Raw genomic sequence first — 15,898 nt, forward strand, 5'->3', positions numbered from 1 at the left:
TTCCATATAGTCCATCAGCTTCATCTGCCATTCTTCCAGAGTGGGTAGATCTTGTGTCTTCCAATACTTTGCAATGAGTATTCTTGCTGCTGTTGTGGCATACATAAACAAGCATCCTCTTTTCCATTCATCTTCAGGTAGCTGTACCCAATGAGAGAGAGTAAATTAATGGGCAGTTCTGGCAACTGGGAGGCTGTGGGATTCCCTCTTCACAGAGCTCTGTCTGGCACCTTCATTATGCAGTTTCCACTGCATGTTTTATCCTGGCATTTGACATCTGAGACCCACTGACTCTGCGCCTGAGAAGGTAATGTTTTAAACATTGTTTTCCATATTGAATTTTTAATTGTTGTAACTCACCCTGGCACCTGCTGGTGAATGGCGGGTGATAAACCAAATGAAAACTAAATAAATATGAGGAGGGATTAGGACCCTGCATAGAAGAGGCTTATGGAGAGTCTCTTCCCCAAATCCACCACCCTAAATCTTGGAGCCAGCAGTCTTTTTTTTGCCTTTCATTCCCTCCCTAGAAATTATGTCCATCACTATTCACCTCTTGGGGTTAGAATACCACTAGTATGAGGACGGTGTCGATAATGAAAAGAATTTATATCCCACCTTTCATGTCAAGAAAAGGACTTTTTGCTCCAAATGTGCCTGCCTCCACAAATAAGACCTTCAACAGAGGCCCTCCTCTGGGTGGCTGTCAGAGAAGGGCCTGTAGTTGGTGGCCCCTCAACTGCAAGATTTAGTTCCCAGGGAGACTCACCTGGTGCCTATTTTGATTTCACTGAATGTCAGATAAATCATGGGATTGTAGAGCTGGAAGGGACTCCAGTGGTCATCTAGTCCAACCCCCGGAAGTGCAGGAATCTCCACTCACAGCTGCTGTTTTATGCTGGTTTCTTAAACTGTGCTGCTTTCAAGTTGTTTTTGATTTAATTTGCGGGTTTTGTTTTGTCATTTTATTTTTGTGTGCGTGTCTCCCAGAAACTTACACAGAAAGCACACACACTTTTGAGGAATGAAGAATTGGGGGGGGGGGGGGAGGTGATAAAAGGTGATCACCAATTGTACTTTCTGAAAAACATCCTGCCAAGAGAGGAATGAAATGAATAAATAAAATGACCATCCTGGCCCCCTTTCACATGCCTTCCCACGCCTTTGCCCCTGCAGTACAATAGGCATATTAAAGTATGAATCATCATCCAAAGCAGAAAGCAGCCCCCACCCCGGCCGCCCGCCAACTTTTAAATACATGTTTCCTAGAAAGTAGCCAGTTCCGCCCCCTCCCCATCACCCCCCCCCCCCGTGCTTCAATGCCTGTGCTTTAGGAATGCCACAAGGCAGATCTCAGATTACAGCAAAAAAGCACATGATATCACCCATTTGAGTCTCAGCTGGCGTTGGCTGCGTGTGAGGGGGTGGGCCGGGGAGGGGTTTGCCCTGAGAGGAAGACTCCTGTGAAATGTGCAAGAAGAGGCTCTTCTCAGCTGCTGCCAGGCTCAGTCCGGGAGAGGCGCTTTATGCAAGAGGATCCTTTCCCCGCAAGGTGTCCTGCCAGTAACTGCCAGGTAAGAGCAACCACTAGAGAATTAGTGCGTGTAGTGATGTCCTGTACTTAAACTGATGGAGCTACAGAGACAGCAGCAAACCAGGAAGAGTTACTCTCTCTGCGGGTGTTTGCGGGCACATGCATTTCTCTCTCGCTTTCTCCTTTTTTCAGGGGCAAAGGCACTGCCTTTGGTACCATCTGCATTCAGAGACCTGGAGGAGTCAACATGCAGAGTGTGGGGCGCTGCTCCGTAGACCCCGTGCTTTGCAAGCAAAAGGTCCCAGATTCCGTCTTTGGGGTCTCCAGCTAAGACTGGGAAAGACGTCTCCTGTCTGAAACTCTGGAGAAGCGTAGTCTCTCGCTCGCCGGACTGGCTGCTTCCAGGTTCTGAGCCATAGCTGTCAACGTTTTCCCTTTTTTAAGGGAAATTCCCTTATTCCGAATAGGATTCCTCGCAAGAAAAGGGGAAAGTTGACAGCTATGTACCACGGCTGGCAGAATGCTTTTTCAGAGACGGGGGTGATCAACCTTTGAACAGCCGCTTTAGACAGAGCAGCTGGAGACCTGAGAGTCCATTTGCTCTTCCCTTCAAACTTTCTGTCAACATCATGAACTGTCCCGGGCATAAGAGGATAAAATGTAGGAGAAGGGGAGGGGGAAACCCTTCCATACATCTCAGTTGGGTCAGATTGAATAATCTGTGGGGCCAGGGGGCTGGGAAAAGTGTTCATTACAACTCAGTGCACTCCAACCTAAAATGCAGCTAGGTCGTTTTCTCAATTCCCAAAGGAACGACAGGATGAAGGATAGATATGGATTGTGACTAACTTCATGTGCAAACCTCTTCCCAAACCAGCAGTGGGAGCACACAGGATGCAGAGTGAGGGGAGCGCGAACACAGCCACTTTCCCATTCTTTGTTCTTGGACAAGGGGAGCCAATACTGCATATTAGGAGGAGATAAAAGTCTGGATTTGAGGAGACCCAAATTCAAACATGCCTGATCAGCCCCAAAGCTTGCTTATGGATACTGGGCCTGCCTACATATTTCACCCTAGCCTACCTCACAAGGCTGTTGTGAGGACAGAAAGAGCTTATGATTTTATTTTATTTTACAAAATAAATCTAAATAGATAGCTACAAATCCTGCTCTGGGGTCCTTGGAGGATAGATGGGAAGCAGCATGTGTTAATGGGAAATGCTTTTTATATATATAAAAATACCAATATCAAAATGCTGTGACTTTGCAGATATGAGTCTATTGCCAGACTGACTTTCCACCATGCAGTCCCTGACCTAATGAGGCAGAAAGAGAGGACTGCTAATTGCCCACAAGTCGGGACAGTAAGCATTCAGCAATGTTGTTAGTAGTGTTTGTTTCACCTTAGGAAGCCACAGATCAGAATTGTGTGTCAATTCAGCTATTACAAAATCTGGTGAGCCAGCCCTGCTTAATAATAATAATAATAATAATAATAATAATAATAATAATAAATTAAAATTTTATTTATATCCTGCCCTCCCCAGCCGCAGCCAGGCTTTAGTGGGTTCCCCAACTTCTGCCTCACGACGCTGCTGATGGTGCCACTCTCAGGCTTCAGAGTGAATGTTCAGAAGGGTTTGGCTTAAGGAAATCAGATGTGCAGTGTTTGTGAATCTGATAGATAAAGACAAGGCGAATAGTGGGAATGAATAGTACTGATAACCTCACAGGCTAGTTATGACCTGAGGATGAAAAAAGTGCATTGCAAACTAAAGGCAGTGGGGCATGGAGGGGGCACCAGCCATATAAAAGTGATAGAATCATAGAATGGTAGTTTGAAGGGACCTTGGGGGTCATCTAGTCCAACCCCCTGCAATCACAGCTAAATCCTAGAGTTACATCGTAAACTTTATGGCTGAGTGGGGATCCCTGATCCTAGTCCAACACCATAACCACTATACCACATTGTCTCTACAGAGAGGGGGGAGGGGGGAATTTCCTGGAAGTCAGAAGTTTGAAAACACCCACTATGGATAGTTGTATCCGTCAGTCCCGAGCCAGACTCAAAAAGGATTTGGAGTGGCCTTCCTATGGTGAATATCCTGAATCAGAGGTGTGTGTGGTTTTTCCAAAGTACTCCCAGATGTGGGAGCTCAGGGGACTGTAATATAAACGTCATTTGACGGATTCTTTCTGGACTGAATGCAGCCCTTATGTAGTGCTTTGGTTCATGGCTCCAGGAGATCCCTGCCTCTTCTGAGGATCAAATAACAGGTGTCACCTACTGAAGTGTGTGTGTGGAATCTCTGGAAATGCACAAGGGAGGGCCAAAATTTAGATAAAGTGACTTTGTAAGCAAGATATACCTGTATACAAAGAGCATGGAGAAGTTGATGGTGATGACTGGGCTGAGGAGGAGGTAGGGTGGGTTATCTGTAGAGTCACAAAATGTGTGTGTGGGAGGCACTTCTATGTAGGAAACTATCTGTGTGTGTAGGAGCATTCATCCTGCTCATGTGTGAGAGACATGTGTGTCATTGGCCCATGTGATGGAATACATGTTTTTTCCAGGCCGGGTACCTATGGTTCTTTGTTGTGTGGGGAGCAGGGGAGAAGCAAGGTGTATTGTGTTACCTTAAAGACTAAGAGTGAGACCTGATGTTAGCCATACTCAGAGTAGACCTACTGAAGTCATTTATTTCAGTGGGTATACTCAGAGTCTAACTATCATGGTGCTGGTAAATGAAATCAGCAAGGAAAGATACAGGGGTTAAAGATAAGCAAGATTGGATTTAGAAAATAGGTGCTTTCCAGTTCACACTTCAAGTTAAGCCTTCTTTTGTAAGAAATGTTTGGTGAGATCTTGCTGGAAACTGGTGCTGTTGGCATGGCAGTTTTCCAGTGGAGGTGGGACATTTGTGGGGGCTCCACCTTGTGGGCTTCCACCACTCAAGGCGGTCACCCCAGCTTGCCTCATGGGCAGGCAAGGCCCTGAGTTTAAAGATCATAATTGTTGGGGAAAATAAATTTAAAAATTCACATTCCACTGTGTGTGTGTGCTTTGATGTTTTCTTAGGCTTGCTGTTCTATATTTTGGCACGTCAGCTTGTAATAGTCTGAATGCTGAAGGAAAAATTGCTGAGGGTCTTGTGAACTGGAACTGGGAACTGAACATGAATGACAGTAGTTCGTTTTGTAAAGGGATGGGTGTGGACAGGAATTAGTTCCTTTTGGACATGCTGAACTAGAACTAGTTCTGTTTAAAAATGAACTTTCCAAACACTGTTGCAGACCCTCACCATCTATGAATAGGAAGGCAACAGGAAACATGACTTTATGTGCACCTCACATAAGGGACAAGCCCTTAATCCACAGCCCTGATATGCCCCTGGTCTAGAAGTTAAAAGATAAGGCTGGAAGGAGGAAATGAACCCCCAAGAGCATTTGAACCTCTTGGCTTGTCTCTGGTTTGTGTCAGGGCAAAGGACAATGATCTGAAAGGAAACCTCATTATCTGAGCTATGTAGAGTTTAGTGGACCACAAGCGCACTGACCAGGGAAACTGCTTCAAGCTGGCTCTGGCTCAACAGCAAAGAGTACACTCCATCCTACCCTTTGAAAGCAGTGTCCCATTCCTAGTCCACACTCATCTCCCCCTCCCTTACATACAAAAGGTCCCCAGTGCTATCCCTGGCAGCTCAAGCTAGGGCTGGGAAGACCCTGTGATCGGATGGGGAACTTAGGAGCCTCCAGACACGGTTGGACTGCAATTCCCATGATCCAAAACATCTGAAGGGCCACAGGTTTCCAATCCCTGGTGTAGAGAAAGCTCAGCTAGGTTGACCAGTTGTCTGACATGGCAGAATGCAGCTCCCTGGGCTCAGAGATTTAACACCGGCTCCTGGTGACAGGGCTTCCAGTTCAGCATGAAAACTTGCAAGCCCTATTATGTTGCATTCCGGATCAAGATTCCTTCATTGGAGGCTTTGGCCACTCAGCAAAAAAAATCATGTTGTGGAAGCTGAATTCTCTCCCAGTGGGCCCAGCCAAGCTCCATGAATCTGCTCTGCTTTTACCCTTTGTGATTTTCTTGTAAGAGTACAAACTGCAAAGGAATTCACAAAGCTTCTTGTAGTTAATGTAGGGGCTTTGAATGGCCGGCCCCTGTTCTCTGACGGCAGCAGCATTCATACATGACCTCATTTGGAAGCCGAGGTCTCAAATGGCACAAGAACTGACGTGTCTGTACAGTTTAGCATTGCGGAGGAACATCTTATAGCCTGATCTTGTAGACCCATGACCCTTCCTTAGATTATGATGATGGTGGTGGTGGTGGTGGTGATAGTATTCATATTCATAATCATAATTCTTAGCAAGGGAGGTCATAATTATTATCCTCATACTGCAGGTGCATGGGGGGAAGGCTGAGACTAATACACACTGGATTGCATAAGGCGACCAGGCTAGTTCATGTTTGAGGGGAAAGGTGAATCCAGGATATTCTGACTCACAGCGCAATCTCTTAATCATTAAAGTGCTGCTTTTTAGTATGCTGGTCTTCTTAGTTGTTGGGTCACCCTGGCTCATGGTGGATTGGATCAGTGGCGCCAGCATTGTTTTGTTTTTGTTTATTTGGGTTTGTTTTTTATGAGGAGAGCTGCTTCCAGTGAATTTCCAGTGATGCTGAGGCACTGCTTTCTCGGCAGTTGACTGAAAGCCAAACCAAGTAGGAGGTTCCACACAGTCCATCTTATAGCGCTGTATTATCTAGCAATACCCAGACCCAACAGCCTTCAAGAGTATTTACTCACAAGTAGAAATACAAGTAGGAAATCTGTTCAATTTGGGTCCTCTCAGTTTCTCATTTTTCCAGTCTTAAATTCTGTTCTCCACATTTCCACAGCAATTTGTGGGTGTGTTTTTTTCATCCTCATGAAAATTCATCAGGATTGTAGTGCAAATTCTTCCCAGTAAACACACTTTTGTATACAGTCTTGACTAATGTGCACATTTTCAAGCAATTTCCCCTAATATAATGCACTTTTGCATGCCATTTTCACTCGTCTGCATTTTAATACATTTCCCCCTAATACATTGGTTGGTGGAGAACTGCCTGACAACATTCAGAGAAGTGCAAATTTCAAAGGGTAGCTGTGCTTTGGTTCACATACTGGTTGAAGAAGTATGAATTAGGTGGTTTCTCATTAAAGTGCAAATGAAATAGAACTCCCCCATCCCCACGAGTCCTGTTCCACAAAGATGCTTTTTAACATTAATTAAATGTTTCCTGTTTGCAGATGCTTCCTGGTTTATGACTTCCTGTTGAGCATGATGGAGAATTAGTGCAGGGGGGCATGTGTGCTACTTTACAGGTGACAGTGCTCTGTAAAAGGACAGCTTTCTATTTGAAGGGCTGCCTGGCCTGCCAGGTTTAAATATAACCCTAAAAAGAGAAAGTAGGGGCCTTGAAGTTGCTCATCAACAGCATCTGACACGGGAGGCCCAGAGGCTACTTCCTCCCAGTCTTCCCAGCGAGGGCGGGATGTGTTAGCAAATGTATCTGTTGGATCATAAGCTCTTTCACCAGCACATGCCCACCAGTTGGATGCAGGGGTGGGTGGGAACTGAGATGTTTAGAATCCTTCCTCAGAGCGGGAAACGTGACTCCAACAATGTTTGATTCTGACCTTGCTAAGGTTCTGCAATGCTCTGTAACATGAAGAACTGCCATTTTTTCCAGGGTAAACCACATTGAAAAGCTATTAAACCCAATTAATCATCTCCGGCAGTAGAAGGAGGGGATCTGTTGTAATAGCTTTTCAGCATGTGACTGTTTTAAAGCTTCTGCTTTCAGGAGAGCAGGAAATAATAGCATACATCATGCAGACAGTGGCGTAGCGTGGGGGGTGCCAAGGGTGCCGGCCGCACCGGGCGCAACATTGGGGGGGGCGCGAGTCCAGAGGGAAGGGACAAGTTCCTTCCTCCGCCGGGCTCCCCGCCGCTACCGCCAGCCTTACGCCCTAGCGCGTGCGCGCTCCCCGCCGCCGCTGCGACTGCGCTCCACTCACTGCTCGCAGGAGGAGCAGCCGCTGCAGCAGCGCCGACGCTGCCACCGACGCCTGGCCGGGCACGGGCAGCCTCCGCACCCCGCCGTCGCCGCCATCCCCTCGGCCCAGCCACAGGCGGCGGCTGCTTCTGCTGACTGGGAGGGAGGAGAGCTCCGAGGGGCCTCGCCGCGCCTTGCGCTCCCCAAAACCCTCCGAGAGGAAGCCGGCGGGCGGGCGAGGGTCTCCCGGCAGAAGGGGGCGCCGCTGGCTCCGGCTCTCAGCGCAAGTCTCAACCGCGGGGGGGGGCGAGGACGGAGCACGGCTGGAAGCCCCCGGACCCGGCCGGGAGGAGGAGAGGCGCTCGCCAAGCCCGGATCTGGAGCTCCACCTACAGCCCAAGGAGAGGAGGGGGCGGGGAGGCGCCTGAGGGGAGGGGGCTTCGGCTGCCTCGGCCCGCGGGGGCTCCGCAAATAATAAATTTAATAAATTCCTGCTGAGCCTTTGGGGGGGGTCCTTGGCTCCTTCGCTCGCCCCCAGCCCCAGTGGCGTAGCGTGGGGGGGTGCAGGGGGGCCGGGCGCAACACCTGGGGGGGGGCGCTCGCACTCGAGTGCTAAAATCCACGGGTTAGGGGGCGCAAATTACTTGCCTTGCCCCGGGTGCTGACAACCCACGCTACGCCACTGCATGCAGATATGAAGGCGCAGATATGAAGGGGTTCCTGCATGGCCCTGTTAAGTGGGGCTCTCAAAACTGGAAACATTGTACCTTTCAGGGTACCAACAGGTGTACACCAACTGTCCCAACCTGGTGCCTTCCAGCTTTTTTGAACTACAGCTGCCATCACCCCCAGCCAACATAGTCAGTGATCAGGGATGATGGGGGTTGTAGCTATTTGGAAAACTAGGTAGAGGAATGGGGCCTACACATACAATTACACTCACCCCAAATGGCATGATCGGACCTGCTTTGGTAATGCTAACTCCATCTGCGTTTCAGCTGTTTGAATTAAGAGCGTCTCTATTTGAATTCTGAACAGAATGCTCTTGCAAGCAACTCATGTTTGCTCTATCAGCTCAGGCCTGCAAAGCTTATCTAACATTGCTCTTTAGGAAACATGGGTGAACCTCCAGGTTCAGATGCAGTATACCTCTAGATACCAGTTGCTGGGTAACAACAACAGGAGAGAGCTGTTGCATCCATGCCCTGCTTGTGCCCTTCCATGTTGGCCCCTGTGGGAAACAAGATCCTGGTTTAGACCTTTGGAGTGATCAGGCAGGTCAGCAAAACTGGCAGCACCATCCATTTATTATTATATTTATCCCATCTTTCATCTGTGAGGCGGGGTCGGCTGAGAGACAGTGACCAGCCCACTGAGCTTCTTGGCCAAGTGGAGTTTTGAACTTTGGTCTCCTGGGTCTGACACTCCAGCCACTGCACCACATTGGTTCTCCAAGAGTGCAACGCTTAGCAAAAGGCTGGTCTTCTCTTTCCCTTATCACGTTTTTGCACTTGGTGCTGAAAACAGCCTCGTTCCTAGATGTCTGTTTACGAGCTGATTCTTTCCTGTGTTTTGGCGGCTGCTAGGGAGAGTAATCCTACTCTGGGAAGTCCAGTGGTGGGCTTCTCTCGCTGCTGCCTGGCCTCGCTTCACATGGAAGCTATTCCACACACATGGCCCTTCCGACCGCTTCACGTGCCGCTTGCAAGGATGACAAAAGAAATTGGCAGCGAGTAAACCAGCCGGCTGAGTTTGAGGCCAAGAAGCCAGGCTCACGTTTCTGCCATGTCTTTTTAAGTCCCTCTCCAGCTGAATCAGAGGGTCTTGAGATGCTCTGAGCATGTCCCTGTGGTTTCAGCCCCTGCCCCCCACCCCCAGCATAAACTGTTGGCCGGGAAGGAAAATGATGCACAGGCAGGGGGTGGCAGGCCACTTTCCCTAAAAGTGGAGAGGGGAGAATCTCATCTGGGTCTTTTTGGTGGTCCTGTGGTTAAAACCAGACATTCAGTAATGGAAATACTCCGTACATGACATCATTTCAGGGGCCTTGTGGGAGGGGGATATTCTCTCTATTGTGAACAGTGGGCCACAGTATTTATTTATTTGAGGATCTGCCACTTCCTTCTTTTTTTATTAAACATGGTACAGAGGGAGACACAGAAAGAAGGAATGAAAGAGAGAGAATGACCCAACTCACAGTTTAAAGGAACTGTTTGCTTATATCATCATTGGTTTCTGTTGTTTATTACATCTCTACCCCACCCTTCCTCCCAGAGGAGCCCAGGACTACAAACAGAGAGTAATAGAATTTAAAATGAAATGAAAATACTTCAAGCATAGGAAAACTTTGAGAGCATTTTAAAACAGCAGCACAGCTAATAATCTCAAGGCTGCTGGGGTCTCTCTCAGCCAATAACAGGAGTGTTTTAAAATTCCTCCTGAATGTTAATAAATGGGAGCCGCTGCCACGAAGGCCCTGCCACACATCAGCACCAAGCAGGCAGTACAGGTTGTTAAACAGATCAAAATCCTCCACATCCGTTCTTTTTGGGATACAGGTTGGGAGGGCAGGAATGAAGACGAAGCAGACGTGCTCAGTGGATCCAGCATTTTATCATATATGCTAACAGCAAACTCAGTTCTCTAGGTGTTTTTCTTTTAGTCGCCAAAATGGCACCACCCACAAAAAGATGGAGGCTATTGGTAACTTCAGAAGAACCCCAACTTTTGCAGAAATACAAAAACTAAAAAACAAAAAACAAACCACACACGACTTCATTGGGGGGGAAAACCTTCTGTTGGACTGAACAGCCCCAAAAACAGGCCAATGAAGGTTAAGCATGTTCAGTTGCTACAGAAAGTTAACTGACTATTGTGGGGGGAAACAACAACAACAAAAATCAGGAAAGGGGACAGAGTATCCTGAATGAAACTCATCATTTTGATTCACTGATTAAACATCTTGTGCTTAATTCAAACCTTGAGCCCAATTAACAGTGTTATTTAATTAACAGAGTTAAGTGTTTAAGTTATTGAGGGTTTTGTGTTTATATTCCACTGTACTTTTGTTCCTCACATTTCTTAGATTTCTTACCTACCACTTCACCATAACATCCCAGGGTGGGTTACACAACCATGTCAAAATGCAATATTGCAATCAGTTAAGGCTATTTCTCCTTCAACGTTTAGCTGGCTGCTGGCTTTGGCTGGCTTTCCCTTGCCCTTCTCCTGAAGCTCAGTGTGAGCCCTGGGAAATTCCCCTTGTTTGGAAGATTCAAGAGGAGGGCAGGGGAACTGACTGATCTTGTGGTGAGTCTCTCTAGTGGCTGCGAAAGCAGTGGGATGACTTTCTTTCCCAGGCATCTGAGGTTCAGCACAAGCCACAGAATCATAGAACTGTAGAGTTGGAGGGGAACCCAAGGGTCATCTAGTCCAACCCCTTGCAATCCAGGAATCTCAACAATGCAGGCCATCCAACCTCTGCTTCAAAACCTCCAAGGAAGGAGAGTCCACCACCTCCTGAGGCAGTCCATTCTGCTGGAACAGCTCTTACTGTCAGAAAGTTCTTCCTGATGTTTAGTCAGAATCTCCTTTCTTTTCACTTGAAGCCATTAGTTCGAGTCCTGGCCTCCAGAGCAGGAGAAAACAAGTTGCTCCGTCTTCCACGTGACAATCTTTCAGATATTTGAAGATGGCTATATATCTCCTCTCAGTCTCTTCTTTTCCAGGCTAAACATCCACAGCTCCCTGAACTGTTCCACATAAGCTTAGGTTTCCAGAGCCTTGGTTGCCTTCCTCTGCACATGTTCCAGCATGCTGCTAATATGCTGCTAAAATTGTGGTACTCAGAACTGGACAAAGTACTCCCAAGTGCAGAATAGAGTGGGAGTATTCCCTTGAACACTAGACTTCTGTTGATGCAGCCTAGAATGGGTTTTTTTGCTGTTGCATCACACTGTTGACTCATGTTAAACTTATGGTCTATTAAGACCCCTTGATCCTTTTCACATGTACTACTGGTAGTCTAGGTGTCCCCCATCTTATGCTCGTGCAGCTGGTTCTCCCTGCCTAAGTATAGAACCTTACATTTCTCCCAATTGAAATTCATTTTGTTAGTTTTGGCTCAATTCTCCAATCTGTTAAGGTCATCTTGAATCCTGATTCTGTCTTCTGCAACATTAGCTACTCCTCCCACTTTGGTGTAATCTGCTACTTTGATAAACATCCCCTCAATACCTTCATCCAAGTCATTTATAAAGGTGTTGAACAACAATGGGCCCAGGACAGAACCCTGTGGCACCCCATTTGCCACATTTTTCCAGGATGATGAGGAGTCCTTAGTGAGCACTCATTGGGTTTAATCAGTCAATCAGCTACAAATCCACCTAAGTTACCTTGTCCAGCCCACATTTTACGAGCTTATCCACAAGATGATCATGGGGGACTTTGTCAAAAGCCTTACTGAAATCAAGATACACTATGTCCATAGCATTCCCCGATCCACCAATCTCTCCCCACCAAGAGAAACTGAGCACATAAAAATGCAAAATGTATGATGAATTATTAGATTTGTATAAATTGCAGATCAGATTTTTCAAAAAATAAATAATTCCAGAGATATCATTTATTTCAGTGTTGTTGATCTACCAGTACAGGACATAAGCAAATATCCCATCATCTATACAAGGGTTTGGTCCCCCAAGAGGGGAAATGTTATACAGTATGGGTGACAGAGAGTGTCTTCCTTTCCATCTTAGCATATCTGGAACCAAGGGAGCCAAGGAATCTGGGCTAACGAGTGTTTCAGATTAGAAATTCTTTTAAAAAAGAAAAAGTGTTGTGGGTTGGATCTACCAAAGTCATACCTTTTCCCAAAGACTTATTTCTATTCAGTGGAACTTCTCTCTCTCCTCTTCCTTTGTCCTCTTTACGACCACCACCCCAAATAGTTTCTGGAGGGGTGGGGGGAAACCAGAGCAGATTTGCAGCATGTGGAGTATGGGGTGAGGAGGAGAGGGAGTCCTTTTGCCCAGGCAGACGTCCTTGTGCTGAGGAGGCGACACTGTTGGATATAACTCTGTGTTTTTATTGCCCTTTTGCATGTGTGTGGTGTTATACCTGCAATGACGCATTCACAGAAGTCCCCATCCAATGCTGCAGTCAGGGAGGGAGGGAGATGCATGTGTGAACTAGCCCTCAGGGGGAGGTCAGGAAGCCACTTACACATTACCAAAAATAAGACAACATGGGCCATGGCTCTTGCAGAGTTTAAAGGAATCCAATGCAACAGCTGCACTAGCGGAGGCTTGTTTTGCAACAGCTGAATCCATTGCTTAACAGTCTTTAGCAGCTGGCATCCTTCTCACAGCCCATTTCTTTCCTTCCAGCAAACCAGCCCAGCTGCCTCCTGATCCTCTCTCTACTAAACTCAGCTGATAAAGGACTTGGCTTCTGGGGGGACCACAGTTTCCCAAAATGGAGAGGTTCCTAGATTTCAGCCCAAACCACTCTTTGCTCACATTGCTCCTCCTTGCATGCCTGAGCCACCTGACCTTGGCCCAATATGAACATTGGCCGCACTACCCTGAGCAACAGCCTCCGCAGCAGCTGCCTCCCCTGCCAGCTGACGTCCCTCATATCCAGCTGCGGTTGTCAGGGCAGAAGAGGAAGCACAACGAAGGGCGGGTGGAAGTCTTCTACAACGGAGAGTGGGGCACCGTGTGTGATGACGACTTCACCATCCACGCTGCGCACGTGGTCTGTCGGCAGCTGGGCTACGTGGAGGCTGTGTCCTGGAGCCCTGCTTCTAAGTATGGCAAGGGAGAAGGTAAGGCTTTTCCTTGTTCCTGTGCATGAAGAGCATTTGCTTTCTCCTGCCTTCTGCTAGCAAACATTAGCACAGAGGCAAGGAACCTTTTTCATACACATTTTCTTAGGGGTCTACATAGCAGTGGTGGGCAGAGCAATGGATGTGACTCTTAGCCTTTGTAGAGCAGGTTACACTGCAGGCACACAAAAGCCAGAGGTTTCTACCCACACATCCCCACCAGCACCACACCTCCATCTGCACAAGCAAGAGGCTTTATCTACAGTTCAAGGTTGCATTCCATCCAGACAAAAGTACTTGTGGGGGTGGAGCAGGGTGCATCCTGGACAGGGGGGTGTCCTATGGAGAACCCCAAGAACTGGGTAGAAAGCAACTCCTGCAGCCAAGCAGGTGCCAAACGTCCTGCTCTGCTTTCCTTTGGGCCACATCAGCGAGACTCAGAGGGGGGTCATGTTGTCTGGCCAGCCCAGGACCTCCATATGCACTGCCCAAGCGTGTGTCCTGACTTGGGTGCTGCTAAAGCAGTGGTTTGACTTCACCCCTGGAGGCACACTCCATTGTCTCTCAAGACAGATGGGTGCCAACAACAACAATTTATGAAGAAGAAACAGAAACTTCAGCAAACCTATCCCTTTTTGAGATATAGCCCTCCTCCTCTGTGTAAGGCAATCTGAGAGAGCTATGTCTCAGACATAATCCAGGTCTCCGTTAGTGGCTCTGATTTGGCGTTCCAATGACGAGCAACAACTGGTTGCACTGCTGTCAACAACAACAAACCAACCACTAGGCCATTGTGTTTAATCACTGGGTTTGCACCACTTTCCAGTGAAAATAGAGCTAAGGATGGGTCAGACTTCAATTCCTGGACCATGATGGAAAAGATGGTGTCAAAGACATTTCCCCAGAAATTTTGCACTGTACTGTGGGCTCAACATTCATGAAAAAAGGAATAATTCCTAACCCTTTCCAACACAGTGTGGATAAAATCTTGTTTATTCGTTTGGATGGCACAAGATTAGATTGGGATGAGCATTCCCTTCCAGATCAGCAGATTATATAAGCAAACCATTCACCCTTTTTGTTATGGCTAGGGGCCTCAAAAGATGGGCGTGTCTGGGGCCTCTCTGGGCCTCTGAGAGAGCTTGCATTTGCATCGTTATCATACCCATCAACCCCCCATCATCTCTGACCATTGGCCATGCTGGCTGGGACAGATGGGAATTAGAGTCCCAGCAATGATCCTGTAATGCACACTGCACCTCCTGAAAATCCCATTTTGCATTTGCCCATCCTAGTCCTTATGCATTCCTTCAGTAACTTTACTTCCTTTTGTAACATTAATGGAGAGAGGGGGTGGTAAAAATCTGCACCCATTTATTCAGAATTTTAGAGGCTGTAGCTTTCTCATAACTACTAGCTGGAATTTAACCTCCCAATGGGCCTCTACCTGTCTCAACCATAGTCCTGCTTTGCCTTTCTGGCAGCTCTCCCAGGTAGAGTAAAGCTTGCAGCATTTATTCCATTTTCCAAAAGGTGAGATTCCCATTTCAGAATGCTGCCATTAATAAGCTAGAGGTATTATGATGCCTGGTTACATTTTGATCCCACCCTCCCTCCAAGTAACTTGAGGTGGTCTACACAGCCCCACCTGCCAGGGACTAGGAGTCAGATCCCTCTCCATCAGGTGATGGAGGCAAGAACTCTGAACCTGAAAGGGAAAGGCATGCAGGGCCACCCCAGAGGCACTGCTCCCAATTGACTTGTGCCCGACTACCACCCCATTGCTATCCTCTGACCCGACTGTAGAAGGCCTGTACTTCCTATGCTCTGTTGAAGTAGGAGATTACTAGAGAGGGATGGAACCTTTTAATTAGAGCAGCATTTTGCAACAGAGGTGATATCAACAATTAGGTTGCTAGCAGCCTGGTGGGCTTGCTATAAAAGGGCTGGGTTTCAGCTTGCTCATTGCTGGAGCAACTTCGGAGCTAAGTGCAGGTCTGCATCTAGCCTGAATCCTACCAGAGCCTTGTCCTCCACTTCAGGACACTACCACCTTTTTAGTTTCACAAGCACTCTACAACGTAGGTTAGACCCTTTCGTTGCCCAAGTGGCATCCCACTACCACTCCAGCTAGGGCTAGTACTTTAAAAATCCTTGCTGCCCCATTCAGAAACTGCCTGAAGACATACCTCACTTCACCCTGAGGTATGATAGGGCCACTGCCAGCTTAGGCTGAGAGAGACAGACCAACTGGCTTAAAGTCACCTTGTACTGTAAGCCTTATGCTGAGTGGTGATTTTAACCCAAGTCTCTCTGCTTTAAGTCCCAAACTATAGCCGCTATACCACACATCCTGATACCCCCCTCTCCATTTAGATGACTCAGTCAGTGGTTAAACTGAACCCCCCTCTACAGCTGTTTATTGAGTAGTTGGTGCCTTTGGATAGATTTGAAAGCTGCTAAATATAGAAGGATGATTTTTCAGCCT

At 47.4% G+C, this 15,898-nt stretch overlaps 1 protein-coding gene across 1 annotated transcript in view; it reads left to right on the plus strand.

The window, feature by feature from the left end:
- Positions 1 to 1,448: 1,448 nt before the first annotated feature.
- The window catches only part of LOXL2 (lysyl oxidase like 2), an 82,798-nt gene continuing 68,348 nt past the window's right edge, over positions 1,449 to 15,898 (plus strand). The window contains exons 1-2 of the mRNA XM_080982424.1: positions 1,449 to 1,574; positions 12,971 to 13,410. Of these exons, the coding sequence (XP_080838550.1) occupies positions 13,059 to 13,410 (352 nt within the window). The 5' untranslated portion in view covers positions 1,449 to 1,574; positions 12,971 to 13,058. The remainder of the gene's footprint in view (positions 1,575 to 12,970; positions 13,411 to 15,898) is intronic.

Source organism: Podarcis pityusensis (assembly GCF_964106645.2).
Source record: "Podarcis pityusensis genome assembly, chromosome: 15".
Classification (NCBI taxonomy): Eukaryota; Metazoa; Chordata; class Lepidosauria; order Squamata; family Lacertidae; genus Podarcis; species Podarcis pityusensis.